Source organism: Nycticebus coucang, chromosome 24 (genome assembly GCF_027406575.1).
Source record: "Nycticebus coucang isolate mNycCou1 chromosome 24, mNycCou1.pri, whole genome shotgun sequence".
Classification (NCBI taxonomy): Eukaryota; Metazoa; Chordata; class Mammalia; order Primates; family Lorisidae; genus Nycticebus; species Nycticebus coucang.
The window spans coordinates 29,930,469-29,954,139 of NC_069803.1; the positions used below are offsets into that span (position 1 = coordinate 29,930,469).

The 23,671-nt window shown below is 41.9% G+C and overlaps 1 protein-coding gene across 1 annotated transcript in view; it reads right to left on the reverse strand.

The window, feature by feature from the left end:
• Positions 1–389: 389 nt before the first annotated feature.
• Positions 390–23,671, reverse strand: part of HOOK3 (hook microtubule tethering protein 3) — a 96,924-nt gene continuing 73,642 nt past the window's right edge. The window contains exons 15-22 of the mRNA XM_053578789.1: positions 23,006–23,146; positions 17,379–17,466; positions 13,431–13,465; positions 9,430–9,512; positions 7,283–7,383; positions 4,811–4,915; positions 4,578–4,649; positions 390–1,211 (exon numbers count right to left, since the gene is read on the reverse strand). Coding sequence (XP_053434764.1) covers positions 1,071–1,211; positions 4,578–4,649; positions 4,811–4,915; positions 7,283–7,383; positions 9,430–9,512; positions 13,431–13,465; positions 17,379–17,466; positions 23,006–23,146 — 766 coding nt within the window. The 3' untranslated portion in view covers positions 390–1,070. The remainder of the gene's footprint in view (positions 1,212–4,577; positions 4,650–4,810; positions 4,916–7,282; positions 7,384–9,429; positions 9,513–13,430; positions 13,466–17,378; positions 17,467–23,005; positions 23,147–23,671) is intronic.

Here is a 23,671-nt window from a genome sequence, read left to right on the forward strand (position 1 = left end):
AACGTAAAGAGACTTGTCATAATACCACATATAAGAAGTCACCTATTAAACTTATGATACGAAGATGTTACGAAGTGTCAGGAATTACTGAGAAATGGAAGGGTTTATATTAAGAAATAAGTAAAACAAATGAGGAGTAAGTTAACAAGTAGCCCAAAAGGTAAGGCTCCGATAACTTGGAAATACATGTATGAAAGAGAGCTCCTCTAGGTGCGCAGAGCAAGCAAACATAAATGTCAACCGCCCTGCTGGGGACCCTCAGGTACTAAGATACTCCAAAAGAAACTAGAAAAAACTGATGCACTGCCAGACTTTTTTCTTCTGTAATATACCCCCCAAATTACCTCACCAATGCATTCACTTCTGCCAGTAAACAAGATAGCAGGAAATAATGTAATTTTACATATTCGTGTTTTAAAAATAGTCTCCAAATCTTCAGACAAATTTAATTTCCTATAAAACAATATGAAAACTCATTTTTTTCCTCTAAATAGTTCTACTAGGTGCTTTAAATAAGATCTGATTAGCACCTCTGTCAATGTATTTACGTCTTTGCAAAAAGAACACTTTGACCATTTCATATAGTAAATATGCAAGTTACTTGAAGTGCATTTGGAAAACAATTGAAACACAGATTAATACATCATAAAAAGATTAATTCCCTTTAAACAAAGACATTCTTATAAAGCATGATAACACATAGGCACAATAAGGAATATAAATTGTGTATCAATTATTGGCAGAAAATCTAATTCATTACAAAGCCTACACTTTGGGGGAAGAGGACATTTTCATACAAAGAAAAGTATTACACTATTATACAACATTTTTAATTGGACATGTACAAATTTTTGGCACATTAAAAGAACTGAAAGGACTATAAAATAAAGGTCAAAGAATCTAAAACAAAGATAAAGAAGAGAGAAAAAGTCCTTAAATGGGAAACACTAAATATTAACACAGAAGAGGAACAAAATATAAGCTGGCTGAATTTCCTGAAATGCTGTTCTATGTAACAGAAGTATGCTTTGAATGCAGGCTGTTTTTTAACGTCTAACGGCTAGACTTCCCTACCTCGCTGTGGCGGGCTGAACATGGCCTGGGTAAGATCTCCGCGTGCTGGTCGCTTGCCTTTGCCTAGCCAGAAATGACTGCCCTGAACCTGTGCTAGCCAGTCTATCTTCAGCTGCCTTTTTATGAAGAGTCATTCCCTGTAACAGGAAAAAAAAGAGTAATCAATGAAAAAATAGTGAACAATACTCTCATAAAAGAAAATTTCATCACGCAGAATTTGTTACATTGCATCAAAAAGCAGAATTAGGAATATTAATTCTACTCATTACAGATTAAAATCTTATAAAGGCATTTTAGTTCCAATAATCAGGTATAAATCTTCTGCAAAAAAGTCAGGCTTAATCATCTGATTTCACAAGGACCAAAACAACAGATAATAGAAACAGATCTTTAGAATACATTACCCCTACTCAATCATAGTTCCCTTTCAAATTCAATGTATAAAGTGATTTTCCAAGAAAAAAAGTGCAATTGATTGGCGGCAGCTGATTCACAGGGGCTGTGGAAATCACTGGGTTTATTCAGAATACAACAGAAAAACACAAACGAACTCGTTTCTCAAGGTGGGAGGCCACACTGGGTATTATACATACATACCACTACGGTGTTTTTCTTCACTTCAAGGCAGACTTGTATTCTTAAATTAAGAAAAGCTCCTGACAGCCCAAACGAGGGCCCAACCGAGAGCAGGGGTTCTCTTGAAGACATAAGGACCACTTACTAACCAGAGCATCTTAACAGGAGGGAGGAAACCTTCAGGGCACTCCCTGGCAGGAGGAACAACAATGCGGTAACACCACTGTACTCAAGGCAGAAGTCTATAAGTAGATGAGGGGAAAGCAGCCTCTTGGTACTCGTTCAGTAGGCCAGCGAAGAACTCTAGCCAGGTAAACACCAAGAACTGACTGCTTAATCTCACCAACTGACTGTATTACGCACGCTAACTGCTGGGAGCAAGTGGCGGCTGCAGCAAGGAAGGAAGAAGCGCGAGCACGGTGAGACGGAGGAGCCGCGCTGCTGAAAGAAACACAGCTTTCCTGGGATGAAATGAGCAACGTGCCAGAAACGGGAGCCGAGAAGACACATCTTCCTATTACCCGTAGTTTCTAGAGAAAACACAGGCCGTGGCTTTGCATTCCTAACATAATTTCAGTCTGTCAATACATCTTCAAATACACTACCTTTTCCAAATGAGAAAAATCTAGAACATGTTTTGTTTTGTTTTTTGAGACAGAGTCTCTTTCTGTTTCCCTGGGTAGAGTGCCGTTCCGTCACAGCTCACAGCAACCTCAAACTCCTGGGTTCAAGTTTTGCCTCAGCCTCAGAGTAGATGGGAATACAGGTGCCCGCCACAACACCTGGCTGTTTTTACAGACGGGGCCTCACTCTGGCTCACAGCAACCTCAAACTCCTGGGTTCAAGTCTTGCCTCAGCCTCCAGAGTAGATGGGAATACAGGTGCCCGCCACAACACCCGGCTGTTTTTACAGACGGGGCCTCACTCTGGCTCAGGCTGGTTTTGAGCTCCTGTGCTCAGGCAATCCACCTGCCTCAGCCTCCCAGAGTGCTAGGATTACAGTCATGAGCCACCACGCTCAGCCCTAGAACAAATTTTTTAACTCAGCTTGAAATTAAAGCATTTAAGGCTTTGAATAAAATTGTCAGATATCTATTGGTAATCTTTAATTCATTAATTAGGCTACATACATTAAAAACTACTTGATTTAAAGTATTCTAATTTTTTACATTTCAAACAATTTTATTCAAATTCTTCACCAGTGCAAGGCCATTCTCTGAGCTACTTAATACCCTTCCCACACTAATCATCTTCATTCTCACTCAAGTCAGCTGAGATGCAGAACCTTGTACAAGTAAGCAAGACATTGTCGCGGATTTTCTTATCTGAATATAACTTGTGTTGAGTCTACCGGGAGTTATTCCTTCACTCTGAAGAGGTGAAAATTAGTCTATTCCTTAGTACCATGTCACACAATAAATAAATCTGGTTCCATAAGAAACACAATATGTGAAGGCATAAAAGTCAATCAGGAATATGAAATGACCGAGGAATGAAATGCAGAGTCCCAGGTCCCCAGCACGAAGCTTCAGGGAGGACTAAGAAGAGAAGAGTCGTTGAAAGTTGGGACTCACTCCCAGGGAACTTCCTTAAATACAATTTCCTTTTCTACCATTAAATGTAATTTTTAAGAAATCTACATTTGTTAACAATAGTATCTTAAATCCAATATGATTTCCTTTTTTTGCTTTTAAAAATTATGATAAATCTTAAATAGTTTGACCAAGACAAATATAAATGTGGACATGTCATGAATTTGACAAAGACCAAATCACATTATCAGGAGGCCAGGGACAGGAGGAAGAATCAATTATAACTGTAAAACAGAAACCATGACACCATGCCAACCACAGAGCAATAGGGTCAGAGGGGGATGATGAAAGGAGCCTGGTCCAGTTTTCTGTCCCAGACAACTAACATTTTGAAAAGGCGAGGAAGGCTGGGCGGATGGCTTACCCCTGTAACCCCAGCTCTCTGGGAGGTGGGGGCGGGTGGATGGCTTGAGCTCAGGAGTTTAAGACCAGCCTGAGCAAAAGTGAGATCCTGTCTCTACAAAAAACAGAAAAATCTTTACTAAAAATTAAAAAAAAAAAAAATTAGCCAGGTGTTTTAACATTTGCCTGTAGTTCCAGTTACTTGGGAGGCTGAGGAAAGAGGATCATGCGAGCCCAGGAGTTTGAAGTTGCTGTGAGCTAGGATAAGGCCACAGCACTCCAGCCCCCTTTCCACAGTGAGAAGGAAAGGGGGAGGCGGAGGGAGAGGGGAAGGGAAAGGAAACTTCCCTGGCCTCCCAAAGTGCTAAGGTTACAAGGAAGGGAAGGTAAAGGTAACGGTAAAGGAGAGGGAGGGCAGAAGTAGTGGTTTAACTGGGGAAGAAGAACAAAAAAACGAAGACAAAACATCTAGGGAAAAAGTATTGAAAAAACTGCTACATTCTTTAAAATCCCTAACTATTCAATGGAGACCAGAATGGTGACGAGCATCACATTTTGTGTGTGTGTTTTGGGGCTTTCCATTTCAAAACCTCCAAGGGCTCAGGGTCTGACACTGTGAACATTTTCCAAACCCCATGAGGGAGTTAAACTATCCTCCATCTAAGGACCATCCTACAGAAGCATTGAAATAGTCCCACAAAATAAAAACTACCGCAGCTGTGTTTAGATATTAGTAATGTCCTTTTTTCTCACAATCAATGGTTCTGAGGGGCAGAAATTAAACTTAACATTTATCTTTCTGTTCTGTAGAAAGGATGCTGTTGTCAAATGCTCTAGCCCTGTCTGGTGCAGTATTAGGTTCTGTTAGTGTATGTTAGGATAGCAATTACTTTCAGGTCCACTTGATAGAATTTCTTCCAGAGTAAAGGGAGTACCACACGCATTACACAGTCACGGAACCCTGGATCATGTTCTGAAGTGCTGTTTTCTTACCATATTGTACCAGGCGCTAACAATATATTTCTCCTCCATTTCTCTCTGACTCTTTGTTTTCTCATATTCTTTCTAAAAAAGCAAGCACATGTAAATATGAAAAGATATAAAATAACTCAACATAAATAAAACAATTATAATGAACTGTCTAAATCGTGGACACAACTGCACTGCAAGGATCCCAGCGAATAAACACCCCAACCCAGATGCTGTACTGCACAGTAAGCAGATACCTCCAGGGAGTGGAACAGCCGGTCCCGTTCCTGGAGCTGATTTTTAAGAGCCTGGATTTCCGGTGCTGCTCCTTGATTCTGCTTAGGATCTAAAGTACGAATAACCTGGAAATATAATAAAGAAACATTTGAAAAGTTTCAATCTTAGGCGGCACCTGTGGCTCAAGGAATAGGGTGCCGGTCCCATATGCCAGAGGTGGCGGGTTCAAACCCAGCCCCGGCCAAAAAAAAAAAGGAAAAGTTTCAATCTTAAAAGATACAACATCTAAAAAAGCAATTACTATATATTTTTTTAATCAAGAAATAAACTTACAAAAATCAAAGGCTATCTTTCTAATAGTACTTTGGAAGTGAATGCATGAAATAATATTAATTGTTGTAACTTTTTTCTTCGAGACAGGGTCTGGCTCTGTTGCCTGGGCTAGAGTGCAATGGTGTCATCACAGCTCACTGCAACCTCTAACTTCTGGGCTCAATTGATCCTCCTTCCTCAGCCTCCAAGGTAGCTGGGACTACAGGTGTACACCACCATGCCTGTCTAATTTTTCTATTTTTTTGTAGACACAAGGTCTTGCTATGTTGCTCTGGCTAGTCTCAAACTCCTGGCTCAAGTCTCAGCTTCCCAAAGTGCTAGGATTACAGGCATGAGCTACTGCACCTGGCTATAATTGTTTTAACTTATAAAAAAAATTTTTAATGGCTACATAATGATTATACATATTATAACTTTTTAGTTATATAAAAGAATCAATTATAAGAACTGATTCTAGCTAAAATTAATAAATACAGTCATGTGCTACATAATGATATTTGAGTCAACAATGGACCATGCATGTGATGGTGGTTTCCTGAGATTAATGGAGCTGAAATAGTCCTATCACACAATTACTTACCATTGTGGTATAATTTCTCTGCACTATTCAGTACAAACCCCATGAGTTTGTAGACCAGGAGAAGTGGCCACAGCACATGACTCAGATGTGCAGAAGACTGCATCTTCCAGGCTTAGGGAAGGACGCTCTGTCTGCACCACAACAGAGCTTCCCCCTGCTGTATTTCATAACATCCCCATAGCTAAGCAACACATGGCCATCCAGTAGGCAATACTGACAGCTCGCCACCCTTTTCCTTTCCTCTGATCAGGTCAGCAACCTCACCTCTCAAAAGGTGTGTGCCTCAGAGAATGGGTGCTCAGGGGTCAAGCCCCCCGAGTGGCCCCACCCCCTCCTCTGCTGGTAGCTCGGCCTGGGCGTGGGCACTGGGCCAGTTCTGGCTGGTCAACAACAGTATTTCGGGAAGAGTCTTTTTATTTTTTTCCCTAAAACTTTTAACTATCAAAATACACCAGCCCATAGAAAACTTGAAAGGGCAGAACCATAAAAAAACCATTTACTTTTAACCTAGACTCACCAATTGCTACACACACACACACACACACACACACACACACACGTACACACACAAACACGTACACCCACGGTTACTTGTCTCAGGGACTATTTTAGAGCTATTTGCAAACTTCATGACAGGCAACACTTAAATACTTCAACGTGAATATTAGATTAAGGATACTATCCCTACATAATTAAAATACCATTATTATTTGTAACAAAAAAAAAAAGGGGGGGAACAATTCTGTAGAATCACCACTATTGGGTCCAATGGCGTCCTCTACCCCCAATCCAGGATGCAAAGGTGACGCGCTGCATTGCAGATTAGGTGCGGCTCCCCCACGTGCCTCCGCCTATTTTCGTTTTTTACAGCAAGGACATTTACCCCAAAGTTTGGATTTACCTGGTGGTTTCCTGAAGGTGTTATTTAATTTGTTCCCATTAGCCTCATTTTCCCTGTGAACTGGAAGTGCCCGGCTTCAGGCTGACTGTTCCTCACAATGACACTCCCTCGGGGGCAGGGAGGGTGCCTGTCCCACCCTCAGTCAGGGCTGCTGATTTTTTTTTTTTTTTTTTGTAGAGACAGAGTCTCACTGTACCGCCCTCGGGCAGAGTGCCGTGGCGTCACACGGCTCACAGCAACCTCCAACTCCTGGGCTTACGCGATTCTCTTGCCTCAGCCTCCCGAGCAGCTGGGACTACAGGCGCCCGCCACAACGCCCGGCTATTTTTCTGTTGCAGTTTGGCCGGGGCTGGGTTTGAACCCGCCACCCTCGGCATATGGGGCCGGCGCCCTACTCACTGAGCCACAGACGCCGCCCAGGGGCTGCTGATTTTGACAACTGCCTATGGTGGTGACTGTCGTTCGTTTCCTATGTCAGGGATATATCCTCCTGGTAATTAGTAAGTTATCTGTAAAGTTACCAATTTTGATCACTGTTGCTTGCACAGGCTCTTGACATTTTTTACAAGATTTGTTTCTCCCTGTGTGAAAACTCCCCACACGGCATGCGCACTACAATTCCCAACTCAGTGGCACGGGTCACAAAGTGGAGTGGGACGGCCACAGATTTCTACTCACACTTTTGGCTTTCTCTAAGTATTTTTTATATCGTTCTTCCATTTGCTTCATTTCTTCTTCTTTCTTCCGTAAAGCTTCTTGTAATTCTTCGATTTTTAAGGCTGCAGAAAAGACATAGTAAAGCAAATATTTTTGGATCATAACAACTTTAAATTTATTTCAATTGACTATTAATAGTTAAAAGCTTTGAGGGATTGTGTACACAATTTTCTTTTTTAAAAATCAATTCATAGCTGAATGTGGTGCCTGTAGTCCCAACTGCCTGGAAGGCTGAGGCAGGAGGACTGCTTGACCCCAGGAGCGGGAGGCCGCAGTGCGCTCTGACTGAGCCACTGCACTCCAGAAAGGGAGACCCCATCTTTAAAAACAAGCAAGGAGAACAAGTAACCAAAAACCCAATTTATAATTATTTTTACAGAAAGATTTTCTTATTAACAAAAATTTTGTCCAATTTTTACTTTATACATTAATCATAATAGCGTAGAGTACATAAATTAAAAATACCAGTTGATGGATGAATGGTTAAACAAAATGCGGTAATACATGTACGATTTTCTATTATTATTCAGCATTAATTCTAGATACATGCTAGATTATGCTAAGTGAAATAAGAAAGACACAAAAGGACAAATATATGATTGTATTTATATGAATTACTTAGAACAGTCAAATTCATAGAGACCGAAAGCAGAATGTGGGTGACGGGGCCTGGGAAAGGGGAGGAATGGAGAATTACTGTTTGATGGGTATAGAGGTTCAGGTCGGGATCATGAAAAAGTCCTGGGGTGGGGCCTTGGTGTGTGTCACACTTTATAGGGGCAAGAGATGATTGCAAGAGGGACTTTACCTAACAATTGCAATCAGTGTAACCTGGCTTATTGTACCCTCAATGAATCCCCAACAATAAAAAAAAAAAAAGAAAAAGAAAAAGTCCTGGAAATGGGTAACAGTGGCAGCTGTACAACAACGTGGATGTACTTAATGCTACTGACTGTAGGCTTAAAATAGTTGTTTTGTTACATATATTTTACCACAATAAAAAAAGTAACGCTGGTACTCTCGCCTCCTACAAAATTAACAAAGTCAAGCCACCTACGGGTATAAATATGTCAATGGAAGTATTAGTTTGACTGACTTACATGCAACTACAATATGAAAATATCTAACTTCATATAATAGTCATCGGAATCCACAGTGGTGGAAAAATTTATTATGTATAATTATTTTTATTTATTTATTTTTTGAGACAGAGTCTCACTGTTGCTCCAGGCTACAGTGCTGTGGCGTCATAGCTCAAGGTAACCTCATACTCCTGGGTCCAGGAGAGTCTCCTGTCTCAGCCTCCTGAGTAGCTGGGACTACAGGCACCCAGCATGATCCCTGGCTAGTTTTTCCTTTTTTTAGTACAGGTGGGGTCTCACTCTTGCTCAGGCTGGTCTCAAACTCCTAACCTCAAGGGAGCTAACGACCTCAACTCCCAGAGTGCTAGGATTACAGGCATGAGCACCCAGCCTTTAAGTATAATTAGAAATTTAGGACATGGGCGGCTCCTGTGGCTCAAGGAGTAAGGGTGCCAGCCCCATATACTGGAGATGAGGGGTTCAAACCCTCCCCAGCAAAAAAAAAAAAAAAAAACCTGCAAAAGAGACTCCCATAAAATGCAGATACATACATGTATGTATTCCTGTCCTGTCTAAAAAAAGAAATTTAGGACATAAACATAATTATACACCCTTTCTGTAAATAAGGTAAGTTATTCAATTGCTAGAATATGCACTAAGGCCTGTTTCTTTTTTTTTTTTTTTTGAGACAGAGTCTCACTATGTCACCCTGGGTAGAGCGCCATGGAGTCACAGCTCACAGCAACCTCTAACTCTTGGGCTTAAGCGATTCTCTTGCCTCAGCCTCCTAAGAAGCTGGGTCTACAGGAGCCCGCCACAACGCCCGGCTATTTGGTTGTTGTTATTGCAGTTGTCATTGTTGTTTAGCAGGCCTGGGCTGGCTTCAAACCCACCAGCCTTGGTGTATGTGGAGGGGGCCACAACAAGCCAAGGGGCCTATTTCTTAAAAGAAGAATTTTATCTCAACTCATTATCATTTGGGTAGTACATGGCTAGCCTATTTTAGAAGTAATCCGGAGGACTCACAGCTGTGGCTGAACCTGGGCTCGAGGTCCTCAAGGATGGCCCTCTTCTTCTGCAGCTCATCGTTGGCTTCGTGCAGCTTCTCTCTGCAACAAGACGCACAGCACCGCGTCACCTGCCGCCGTCACTGTGTGTTTCCCACTTAAAATTAAAGATCTAAGCTCTTTATACTTGGGTTACGCTTGCAGTGCACACAAGTGCTATCAAATCAAGATGAAAAGACAATGGTAACATGAATTTAATGTATTTTAAAAATAAGTGAAAAATAAAGACACAAATTTCTGCTTTGTTTGATGTAAACCTGCATAACAAAAGAATACAGACCTTTAGTTTTGCTAGGAATAGGATATTGTAAAAATTAAGTTTAAACTTTGCAGAGGTTTTTTTTTTTTTTGTGGTTTTTGGCTGGGGCTGGGTTTGAACCCGCCACCTCCGGCATATGGGACTGGCGCCCTACTCCTTGAGCCACAGGCGCCGCCCCTTTGCAGAGGTTTTACCATGTAAACTCTTGCTGCAAAAAAGTGAAGTTCTAAAAATTGGAATTAACAGGCTGGGTGTGGTGGCTCACGCCTGTAATCCCAGCATTCTGGAAGGCCGAGGTGGGTGGATTGCTTGAGCTCAGGAACACAAAGCCCAGTGAATTGCCACTAAGCTAAGAAACAGAAATTATCCCCAAACCTTGGAAGTTGCTTGCGTCTCTATTCTCTTCCCTAAAGTAACCAAATTACTAGATTTTAATTATTCTCATGATTTTCATGATCGTTTTACTGCCTTGTGTTATTCCTTAATGATATATTGCCTAATCTTGTCCACTTTTTACTCTATACATTAATTCCTACATATTCTAACTGGCACCTTGCACTAAACGTCAATGTTCTTGTTACTGACCTCTGCTAGTGTGTTAGTCTAGTGCACACATTTTCCCCAGTCATGTGCACTGCTGTTTGAATACACTTCGTTCTATCCCTTTCCAGGGGTAGACGTTTGTATTGTTTCTCCTTTTCTGTGATCACAGACAATGTTCTTCTACACTTTCTTCTACATGTCTCTGATACACAGGAACAACGGTATCTCTAGGAATCTAGAGATATGTAACTAGTGAAACTGAGAGGTCACAGAACACAAGGGTTTCTGGAAAGTATCCAGACATAGTTAATATTATTATTATTTCTTTTTTGGCCAGGGCTGGGTTTGAACCCACCACCTCTGGTATACGGGGCTAGCGCCCTACTCCCTTGAGCCACAGGCGCCACCCAGTTAATATCTGACCAGTGGTAGACAAGAATGACCATTACTTAACATCTTTAGCAAACCTTTGCAGGCAAGATTTAAAAAATATTTACCAGGTTGGTGTGTATAAAATGATCACCATTATAGTTTCAAATTTGTATGAAACTGACCGCTTCTTTTTTTTCTTTTTTTGAGACAGAGCCTCACTCTGTAGCCCTGGCTAGAATGTCATAGCTCACGGCAACCCCCAACTCTTGAACTCAAGCGATCCTCTTGCCTCACTACAGGTGCCCATCACAACACCCGGCTAGTTTTTCTATTTTTAGTAGAGACTGGGGTCTTGCTCTTGCTCAAGCTGGTCAAACTCCTGAACTCAAGCCATGCACCCACCTCAGCCACTCAGAGTGCTGGGACAGGGTGAGCCACTTTGCCAGCCAAGACGCATCATCTTCTGAGATGTCTATGGGCCTTGTGGTGGGCTAAAGTGAAATTCTAATCCCTAGGATGTATGAATGTGGCATGTCTTTGTAGGTGTTATTAGTTAAGATGAGGTCATCAGGCAACGCCTGTGGCTCAGTGAGTAGGGTGCCGGCCCCATATGCTGAGGGTGGCGGGTTCAAACCCGGCCCCGGCCAAACTGCAATAAAAAAATAGCCGGGCGTTGTGGCGGGCGCCTGTAGTCCCAGCTGCTTGGGAGGCTGAGGCAGGAGAATCACTTAAGCCCAAGAGTTAGAGGTCGCTGTGAGCCGTGTGAGGCCACAGCACTCTGCCCGAGGGCGGTACAGTGAGACTCTCTCTACAAAAAAAAAAACATGAGGTCATCAGATGGGCTCCAAATCCACTGACTGGTGTCCTTTTAAGAAGGCCATGTGAAGACACAGACAGAGAAGGAGATTCGAGTGACACAACCACAGCCTGAGGAAGCCACCAGAAGCTGGGAGAGGGGCAGACCTCAGACCTCGAGGAGGAACCAACCTGCCAGCACCAGACTTCAGGGAGAGAACATCTGCTGTCATGAGTCACCTATGTTTGGGGGTAATTGTTACGGCAGCAACAAGAAACTAACCTAGCCTCCATCTACACTAATAAATCCTTTCTGATGGAAATTTTTACCATGTAAATGAGCACAGAACAATGGTCCGAAAGTAGTTTTACCAAGTAACGGGTATTTGATCCTTTGCCATAAAAGACTGCGAAATAAGGGGGAAAGGGACAAGATTTAGTACCAAGTTCTCACAGAGGCGAGGTGACAGCTTCTGCTCTTCCAGGACATTAAGATCCTGCCCACGGTTGAGACTTCCTAACAAATCTCAGTTGCTAGGAGTATTTCGCGTCTCCCACGTTAAAAATAAAAAACAAAAACGCCCCAAACTGAATTGCACAAGACAAACTGTGATGCAAGAGAATTTCCTTCTATCATAGTAGAATCATTGAAGTTATCTCATCCTGTGGTACTGAGGATGTCTGGGTTAGCCCAGTGTAACACGGTAACACTCCCGCAGGCTAGCAATTCGCGGCGCTGAGCGCAGGCAATGCAATGCAGTGCAACCCATGCCTGCAAGGAGTTTTGCCCAAAAACTAATAGGAAGGGTTAAAGTTGTTACTGGGTGTAAGAAAAGCTATGAAGCATTTCTAATACTGTCAACCTCAGCTAAAGATAAAGATAGATAAAGATTTCTTCTTCATGAGAAACAAACATCACTGTTTAACATTTATTTTGCCTTTTAGTTAACAAGTCCTGTTCAGATAAATCTGTAATTCAAGGAAATATGTGAAAATTTGCTGCTGACAAGCTTTATACTTAAAAAATATTAACTTAGGCTCAGTGCCTGTAGCTCAGCGGTTAGGGCGCCGGCCACATACACCAAGACTGGTGGGTTCAAACCTGGTCCGGGCCTGCCAAACAACAACGGCAATGACAACAAAAAAATAGCCGGGCGTTGTGGCGGGCGCCTGTAGTCCCAGCTACCTGGGAGGCTGAGGCAAGAGAATCACTTAAGCCCAAGAGTTTGAGGTTGCTGTGAGCTGTTGACGCCATGGCACTCTACCAAGAGTGACAAAGCGAGACTCTGTCTCGGAAAATATATATATATATATATAAACCTAAAAAGGAAGATTAGGCTGGCTGTACATCATAGCTGGGGCTAAATCCTGTCTGTGCGTATCACGTGTTACTGGAACGCAGTGACAACCACTGCTTTACTGCTGTCTATGGCTGCTTGCAAGCGACGGCTGCAGAGCTGAGTGGCTGGGACGGAGACTGGTAATTACTAATGACTCTTCACAGAAAAGAGGTATCTCATAGAATTTTTTCCAAATTCCTAACTATGATTATAAATACTATCAAAAGATATAAAACTCCAGGTCCGGCATAATGGCTCACACCTGTAACCCTCTGGGAGGCTGAAGCAGGTGGCTTGCTTGAGCTCAGGAGGTGAAGACCAGCCTGACCAAGAGTGAGACCCCATCTCTACAAAAAATAGAAAAACGAGGTGGGTGTTGTGGTGGGCGCCTATAATCCCAGCTACTTGGGAAGCTAAGGCAAGAGGATTGCTTGAGCCCAGAAGTTTTAAGTTTGCTGGAGCTACAACACGACAGCAGCAGCTGGGGAGCCCCGGAGTGTCATGTGAGGAAACGGTTCTGAAGCAGTCATTATTCTGAACCCAGGGCCTCGGGTGGAGCCGGGCCCTGCGTCTGCTGGGACGCCTGTGCCGGCCCCCAGGCCTCTGCGGCCACCGGCATAAAGCACTGCCATCCACAGCGTGTGTACTTACAGATGTTCTTCAAGCTTCTTTTTTAGAAGAACTGACTAAAAAAAAAAAAAAAATCAGTTTATTACCTAAACTAATATATTAATTTTTTACAATTAAGAGTATAATAATAATTATTTTGAGCAAGTCCTCAGTAATTTCTCTGGTCAAAGACCTCAAAACACACAACACACCCCCATTTGACTCTCTTTAACCGAGGGAGAGGGCAGCCCATGAAGGGGTGCAATCAGTACAGACCCCCAGAAACTGGACACCGGATTCTCTGTTTGTAGAAGTCTCTGCTAGTCCTGGACTCAACAGGCAGACAGGACTCTAGTGGTAACAGACTTTCCTTAAGACACCTTTTAGCTGCTATACTGTTTTCCTTGCATCATGATAAAGTTTTGGATCAATTCCCATAAATACTTATGACTCATCAGTGATTTATAAATATGCACAGGTTGCAAACCCTCTGTTTGATGGTCTGGGAATGAGACAGATGGTATATGCGTGGAATTTAATACATGCAAGAATGCAGCTTTGACTGGGTATTTTAAAAAAAAGATCTCCTGAAAATTAACCTAAATATAAACAATGAAGGCATTCCATAAAGGACCACTAAGTTTCATAATTAAACAGTCACAGGGTACATATTTATTAATGAATTTTATGAAACATTTCACTTCAAAATAATTAATATAGGCTTATAAAACAAATTCTCCAATTAATCAGCAGCAATGAGGGGAAAGAATTAGAATATTAAGTTCTTGTATTTTTAGTTGCCCTACTTGATGATTACCATAACTTCATTTAAGTCCATTCTAACACAGCTCTAGAATATTTCAAATTCTCTTATATGTTAATATAGCTAGTCAGTACTACAATGACCTCTATCACGGCCCCCCCCAATATACAGAAAGATAGTAACCCTGAAAATGTTGGATTGTTGCTCATTCCTTCTTTAGTACAAAGGGTAAAATGCAAACACAGCAGAATCTCTGCAAGTTGACCACCCAAGGGACAGTGACACACTGGTCACCATAAGGAGCTGGGGCCACTGTTCTGATACGCACATGGGGTGTGCATCTGGTCTGGGAACATGAGGTTAGCTCAAGGAGGGGGCAACTATGGAGGTTCTACTGTACTTTTTAAAAACTTTAAATTTAATCTTGTACTTATATTTTGATTAGACTCTAGCAAAAATTTTAACTGAGATAAAACTACATAATAAAATGATTAAATAAGTGGTTAATATGTGTGTGTCAGGCAGTGTGCTAAGGGACGCCACGCACGTGGCCCCACGGAAACCTCCTAACACTGGGTGTGCAGCAGCTGGATAAACTCATAGCAGCTGTCCAGCAACAGATCTGAGAACCCAGGTCTGCCAGACCCCAGCATCTGCGCACGGCCTCCTCCCCAGGCTCTCCACAGATAGACTATTACCATCAACACAGAGAGGCCAGACGAGAGGAAGCCAGCATCAGAATAATTGATATAAAGGCACTAACAATGGCGTGGAGCAGAAGTGGGAAGGGGGAAGCCCCAAGAGCAGACTTCTTTGGTTTGACTTTTTAAGATCTTGACATCCTTTAAGTGTCTTATTGTAAAGGTCATAAACCTATATAAGGCAAGTAATGCTGACGTGCACTTTGCATGAAATTGCCTTAATTAAACATTTCCAAACCATCAACTGTGATGGCAGATAACGTCTAAATCAAAAAACTGCTCAAAATAAAAAATGAAAAGGAAACCATACTTACAATAGCCTTGAGCAGAAACCACGCCAAGAGACAGAGAGGACAAATTAGTATCACGCAAACACAGCAGGCAAGAGAAGAACGATTTAGTAATTCATGAACAGAAGTAAAAGACAGACATTTTGTTGAGAAATGTACATTTTTCTTTCTTCTATGGCCTCCTCCTGTCTTGTTCTCTGAGGTTTTACATACTGTGGCTACCTCAAATTATCCATATGACTGGATATAACAATGCTTCCATGCTAAAAACAAATGACATACAAATAATAATAAAAGTGTGCAAAAACATCCTGCTTTGACTTTAGGTCCCACGAAAGGACCATGCTTTCGGCAACAGAAAGAGGCAGAAATCACGCTGCTCTCCGTCAGAAGGGACCGAGTCCCAGAGCAGGACCGACTGCTCTGTATATTTAATAAATAAACAAAATATCCGCTGGGGGAAGAACCACATTCTGCAATGCACTGTTCTTTCTCCAAACCATCTGGAGGCAAAGCTTCAGCCATCTGAGTCTTTTCTACATGGAGGAAAGCGCTCAGAGAGAATTTCTGCTTAGTTCAGAGCAAGGCATCTCATTAGCATCTGGACAAATGCAAATAGTACTTCACAGGGCTGGCGGCTCACCTCTCAAAGTTCTCTTTAATTACTTTTATTACTCTTAAAGTAATAGCACACAGCATTTTAAATTAGATTTTAAATTACCATATTATTTTTTGAAGAATAAATGCTTTTTTAATACTTTAATAAAAGTAAGAGAACCAAGCTCCATGGTGATCACTTGACACTACAGTTCAGTTGATCCTGATACTTCTCCACTTTTATCTCCAATGTGCTATTTGCTCTTCTCCCTGACATAACAAATCAACAAAAAGTCTCCTCCAAGTTCCTTAGACACCAGAATAAATTTTACATCATCTCAGTTAAAGGGACCTAGTGATTTCAATGAACTAGGGATACGCTTAATGAGACTTAATAATGTTCTAATATACTAATGGTGGCTTTGCTTCACCTCTTTGTGGTTTAGCATTTTAGACAAAAACATATTTCAAATTTAGTAAGGGCTAAGTTAGTTTGAATGTTGGTGACAATTTTAGGAACTGGGAATCCACCTAGGACCCTAGAAGGACTCCGGCACAAACGAAGGTGATCTAAAGTCACCCAACTTGGAAAGCAGGGGACGCTGCCAACACGAATTAGCCGGTATTTAGAGAAACTGATACAACGTGGTCACTGGTGAGTTTTGACATCTCGTAGTCTCAGTAAATCCTGTGAATGTACTTACCTCCCCTTATTTGGCTTCTTTTGTTTTTATACCCTCTTATATTAATAGGGCTGGATGGATGTGGCTAAATCCCCAGTTTTGAATTTGATCCCCTAAAACGACTCTATCAATGGAAACAGATTTGTACTCCAATGCAGGAGTTTATAGCAATTACACTGGTAATAGGAAAAATAAACAGACACAACAACAACAAAGAAACAAATCAAAAGAGCTGGCTGAAGCGAAGACTGATCACTAAAATTCAGTTTTTTCCCCCTCTTAACACTATTTTTGAACAATTTGTAAGTCTTAGTTTTATTGTTTACCACTCATTAAATGTAGAAATGCCTTATTTACACTTCTGCCTGAGATCCACTCGCTGTGGTGGACAGTTAACACATGGAGGTGAAGACACACAGTCCTGGACACTGGTGTAAGTGTGCCCTGTGTGTGCAGAGCTGCGGCAGAGAAGCACCATGTGTGCGGGGGGGAGGGGGGGGAGGAGGGTAAGAATTCAGAAATTTATAGCTGATGGGATTCTAGGGATGACGTTATTTTCTTAAATATCGATTCTACATTAAAAATTTCTACTAGAACATGCTAAGTTTTCTACTAGCATTTTTTTTTTTTTTTTTTTTTTTACCAAAGGGGGGAACCCCATATTTTAACTTCTAATACTGAGTTGAACACATTTAAAACATAAAGCCTCAATTAACTCCTCGGCTATGACAGGAAATGAACTTCTGATTCCCAGCAGAGGGATCCTGAAAGAGATAACAAAGTACTGCCTGGTCTTTTTATAAGGAATGTGAGTAAAAAGGAAAATACTGCTTCTTTCTAGGACCAATAGAATGCTAAATTATTTTGATAGAGATCATCAAATAATAAATAAAAGTTATAGCTTTTTTCAACATTGTAAAATTGTAGAACCATGGTTGGTACGTATTAAAACTTACATCTTCGGCTTTTGAGCCTTGATCCTGTAAAGACTTTTGCAGCTCTTCAACTTGTGACTGTACTTCCAGAAGTCTTTGATTCACCAGCCTAGAAATCAAATATACATTAATTTTCTAAGTACTGACTTACTTATGCCTTTTCCTTTAGGTTGTCATATTGGTTAGGCAGAGCGTATAGTCAGAAAATAAAGTCTCGTGTGATAATAGTACAGTAGTTGTCTTGTGTCGTGAGTAGCAGCTGACTTTTCTGATTATTTTTTGTATTGCTTGAAATTTCTAATGATGACTCCTAACGCAGCGTTGGATGGTCACGTATGTTGGAACTGATGCACTTACGCCTATCTATTCATCTGAAATTCCATCAGTGGGTATTTATGAAGTCCACGTATCAGGCACGTGCTCAGCACCAGTGTTAAAACATCCTGCACTCAAGAAATTTATGGTCTAGTGTGGAAGTAAAAATGTAACCAAATAAACAGACAACATTCAATGAGATAAAGACTTTAAGACAGTTCACAGAGGCTACAGTAGAGGCAGCAATCTACCAAAGAAGGAGGGACTCTACAGGAGCCAAGCAGGCTTGATACTGAGACTATAACCAGGAAGAAAATACTCATGTGGCTAGGAAAGAAAGGTTTCAGGACAGAGCGCACAGGAAAATGAGAGGGTACAGTGAGTTCAGGGGCAGTGTGGCTGACAAGCTATGGGGGGAAGAACAGCTGGGAACAAAACTGGAGGAGAAAAGGAACAGACTGGACACCACTTTGAATGGAACTGAGATTCTCCTATAATCCACAAACCTCGACTCAGGAATAGACAATCTCTACTAATGCTGATTCCAGCATCTGACCTTCTTAAATTTTCTAGGTCATTATGATCAACATTCAGCAGCCCAGTTTGGGTCCCTAGGTTTTGGGTGATATCGAAGGACTGTAAGAAGGGGGAAATATGATCAAACAGTAGTTTACAAATAGTGGAAGATGCTGCTGACGAGGTCAGGGGTCAGGCATGAAGTCTGGGAGGAGGCTACAGTCACTACTAAACACGCCTGAAACAGGAGGAGGCAGAGGAAGAAATGTTTTGAGAAAAGGCAAAGGAATGTAAGGAATCAAAAACAGCATTCAGAATTTTTGTTTTTATTGAGAAAGGGAAGACAGAACAAAGGAATATAAATGATCTGATTTTGTTTTTGTTGAAAATGAAGTGCCTGGAAACGTCTGTCAAGGGCCAGAGACCTGAACCTGAAGCACAGAGAGAGTCAGAGTTCAAGGTACAGATTTGGGAAGCATCAGAGGGAACTGAAGCCAGGAGCGTGACGCTGCCTAGGAAGACCCTGAAACAAGGGAGCGACCAAGGCAGACAGCCCGGGGCAGGCCGAGGAGCCTCACCCTGAAGACCAAGACCTCTTATCTCAAAAAAAAAAAAAACAAAAATTACTTAACTATGACAAGGGAGTAAGTACAGAGATGTAAGAGCCTAAAAGCAATGCTATGCTGGAGAGCACATGAAGACCAAGAAATTTAAAAGCAGGGCCACCTACGCACAGCTGGAAGAAAGACCTCATTGGAGAAGATATGTCTGCAGCCCACTGGGGTGTGCAGATGTTTGCAGGGGTGCCCCGGCCAGAGTTGATCTACAGTTGCCAGACAGCAAGAGAAAACTCTGCAGGGCTCAGGCAAGCTGAGGCTGGTGGGGGACACTTGGAGCACCCCTGCTGGAACCTCACCCTGAAGAGAATCCGGAGGGATGGCAGAGAGGAACAAGTTTGGAAAGGGGGAAATTTAGCAACACTGAACATACCACAGGGATGAGAAGGGTCATAGAGACTTAGATGCTCCACTGGACTAGCATTTAAGAGATGACTGGTTATTTTAGAAAGAAACGTTTTAGTCAAATGATAGTGGTAAAGCCAGATTGCCCCAAATTGTTACACTCTAAACAGCCAAAAAGTTCAATAAGAATGTTTTTATTACTTAACAAGCCATAAGAAATTATAAATTTAGGTTTATAATTTAGAAAGGATGGCAGTAAAAATTTAACTTTTTGTGTAATGACTTTCTCACATCAAGGAACAGAAAATATGAATGATTTCTGAGTAGTAAAAGAATAAATTATCCGAAAATACACATTTAGATGTGGGGACACAGGTCCATAAGTACATTACTAATGACACCGTAATTTTGTTCAATCCTTTCTAAAAGCAATATGGAAACATGTATCCACAGGCTATGTCAACTACCCATTTTAGCCATTTCTGAGATTACTGCCAAAACTGTAAGCCTAATAGATGGGGCACAAGAAACATCACACCAGGCTCTATCTACCAACATGTCCCTTGGAGGGGCCTGAAAACAACTCAAATGCAAAGGGGAGCGAGGGGGCGGACAGTGACAGCACTGCTAAGGTACAGAGTGTATAGGGAACACAAATGCTCTGCATAGGGGAGTGAGCGAGCAGACAGTACGGAGTGTGTAGGTAACACAAAAGTAAATAAACACACGTGTTAGTAAAAGAGGTTCGTCTACAGAATAAATGAAGATGATAAGAAGACTCAGTGAGACGCCTGTGAGCTGCACACAGCAGTCCTTCTGCAGGCCTGGATCGCGGCTACTTTCTTGCTCCCCCTTCAGGGAGTTCGTTAACATCTTTTTTTTTTTTTTTTTTTTTTTTTTGTAGAGACAGAGTCTCACTTTATGGCCCTCAGTAGAGTGCCGTGGCCTCACACAGCTCACTGCAACCTCCAACTCCTGGGCTTAAGCGATTCTCTTGCCTCAGCCTCCCGAGTAGCTGGGACTACAGGCGCCCGCCACAACGCCCGGCTATTTTTTGGTTGCAGTTTGGCCGGGGCCGGGTTTGAACCCGTCACCCTCCGTATATGGGGCCGGCGCCCTACCGACTGAGCCACAGGCGCCGCCCAACATCTTTATCAGAGTCTAATTACTGAACACATGTAGTTGTCAAAGGGGTGTAGCGGAGGGTGAACTTGAGATCACACTGCACTCTGAGATCATGGTCCCTGGGGAAAGCTCCCCAGACAATTCTGATTTGGTTCCACCCTTAGCCCTTCATCCCTTTTCTAATATTGTCTGAAGGTCACCAAGTATTACAGATGTTTCGAAAATACTAACTTACTAGGAAAACTAATTGGAAGGGCCTTTGGAGGTTTACTGCAAACCTCACCTTCCAACAGAGGACATACGGTAGTGAGCAAATTATATTTAAAGCAATACAGTTAAAAGATTCAGTGGGACTAAAACTCAGGTTTCCTGGCACCTGGACCAGTGTTACGAACTAACGATTAAATTGGAGACATGAGGAAGAAGAGCCCATCTCTCAAAAAAGGAAAAAAAAAAAAAAATAGCTGGTGTGGTGCTGTGTGCCAGTACTACCAGCTACTTGGGAGGTTCAGGGAAAAGCACTTGAGCCCAGGGGTTTGAGGCTTCAATGAACTATGATGATGCCACATATTCCAGCTCAGGCAACAGAGTGAGACCTTGTCTCAGGGGAAAAAAAAAAAGATAAATAAGACAACATATTTAAAACACTTAGTACAGAGCCAGGCACAGGGACTCACGCCTGTAACTAGCACTCTGGGAGGCCAAGGCAGGTGGATCATCTGAGTCTAAGCATTCAAGACCAGCGTGAGCGAGAGTGAGACCATGTCTCCACCGGCTGGACATGGGGCTCATGTAGTCTCAGCCGCTTGGGAGGCTGACGCAAAATGATTGCTCAAGCCCAAGAGTTTGGAGATTGCTCTGAGCTATGACGGCAGGGCACTCTACCAGGGGTGACAGAGTGAGACTGTCTCAAAAACAAAAACCATTTATAACAATGTTTGGAATAAACAGGTCTTAATAAATATTGCCATTGTTATTATTTTTGCTATAGATCATAGGTGGCAATAATCTAAAAATAAGTCATCTTTCGTGTTGTAATTTAAGAAACAATCACAACACTAAGTTATAAACAGCTGTAAACAACACAGGAACTTGGCAGAGAATTAGCCATCTCCACATGTGGATGATGTAAGCATGGCGCCTAGCTGTCCAGCTCTGATAGAGGAGTGAGCAGTGACTGCCAAGCCTGTGAGTGACGGCGCAGGGACAGCACAAAGCATTATCAAGAGAGCTGTGGAAGTGCTCTTCATGGACTACACTTACGGTAGGGGGAGATTTTCCTCACTAAAATAGTTAAAGTAGACCCCACAGGCAGAGACTGGGGAGGCACGCACAAGACGCCCCCACCACAGGCACTCATGACCCAGCTGCTTCCTTCCTGCCAGGCCCCTTCCTCCAATTTCTCCATTTTCCACTCTACAAGTACATAAAAAAAAAAAAAAAATCAGGCTTGGCGCCCATAGCACAGTGGTTACGGTGCCAGCCACATGCACAGGGGCTGGCGGGTTTGAACCCAGCCCGGGCCAGCTAAGCAACAATGACAACTGCAACAAAAAAAAAATAGCTGGATGTTGTGGTGGGCGCCTGTAGTCCCAGCTACTTGGGAGGCTGAGGCAAGAAAATCACTTCAGCCTGAAAGTTGGAGGTTGCCGTGATTTGGGACGCCACAGCACTCTGCCCAGAGTGACACCATGAGACTGTCTCAAAAAAAAAAAAAAAAAAAAAAAAATCACTGATTCTCTATGTTCCTGAAAGTTAACATAAAATTCTTCTCCTTCGGTTTATCTCATGGGTGCTCTTATAACCACCCTAATATCTATACTGTTTACTGATTCTACTTCAGCAGCTTCAAAACCCACAGGAAAAAGGGTAGGATGTGCAAAATTGTCAGAGCAATCTAGACTGGGAAAGCCAAATAAAGCAGGTACAATAAACAAAACTTCTGTAACATCAGGTAAGCTAGGAAGCTATTAATAAAAATGTCAAATCCCTCAAAAATGACAGAGCACCACAAAAAAAAAAAAAAAATGAGAAGAAAAAACACTAGATGTTTGCTAGTTAAGAAACATTTCCGAAAGGGGAAAAACCCCCGAAAGACAGTCACAATAAAATATAAATGTGACCCTCATCAGCATGAACTACCGATTTTAAAGTAACTTTGAATGGCTATGTAACACTCGGCACTGAAAAATCACAAAAAGAAAAGTGATTTTCTTATTAAATTTGTAGATTCTGAATTCTAAACTGTTCATAATGTCACTGTTTACCAATAAATAACAGACCAGGAAAAAGGCTTTGTCAGCTCAGTCATGCGGGACCCTCTCCCCTTCTCCACCAGCCAGCGAAAACAGGGCAAACTTCATCAACCCAATAGTCATTAGGAATCGAAATTGTGAAAGGCTGCGAACTAATGGTCAGATTTTAAAAATCCTCTCACTTTCATTAGTGAAGGTAATGGTAGAGCTTTGATATTACTTTGCTCCAACAAAGAAAAGTTAGTGTATTATAAAGAGGCACAACATTTTATGACAAGTTAGCCCACAAGTGGAGAAATGAGTTAAAGTTCTTGTAAAAGGAAAGAGCCAGGGTGGAGGCTCAAGACTGTAGTTTCAGGTCTCAGGAGGACAACTTGAGGCCGAGAGTTTGAGACCACCCTGGGCGATACAGCAAGACATCGTCTCAAATTGAATTGAAATCTTTGTTAAAGGGAATCGAAATCAAGGCAAATACCTATTCTCCGTCTCCAGTTCATTCTTGCGTAGATTTGCATCATCTAGAAGACTCTGTAATAAGGCAATTTTTTCATTGTCTGAACCCTCTTGGCTAAGTTTTAACATCCTATTCTCATGTTGCAGACGAATAAGTTTCTCCCTGAATGAGCAAAATAAAAATGGATTATCTGGTACATCAATGCAATATAGGTATCAAAATTCAACCAAGCACAGGTACAGATTTAATATACAGAAATAAAATCAAAGTACCTACAGCTAATTTAGCTCCAATTATAACTGGCGAGGACATTACATTCCATGTATTAAGTACTTTCTTTTCAGAACAGCTAATCTCAATACAACACTGTCTCTAAAGATCAAGGTTTGTAAATGAATGAGATTTTAAAATCCTATTTCCTTTCTGATGTACATATTTAAGTTGTGAATGCATTCATTCATTTTTTCTTTGGTTCTCATCAGGAAACATGATCTCTAATGCTATGCTCTTAAATTACCAATCATTTGGTGGCACCAAGAGGGTTGCCTTCAAGATACACAGTCCATCCATTCCCCTAGACACAAGAAACTATTGTGTAACAAGCAGATCATTAGCATTACGTTGTTAGACTTCATTGTTTAGGGCCCTTTGTGTTAAGCCAAAATCTTACGTTGAGGGATGTTAAAA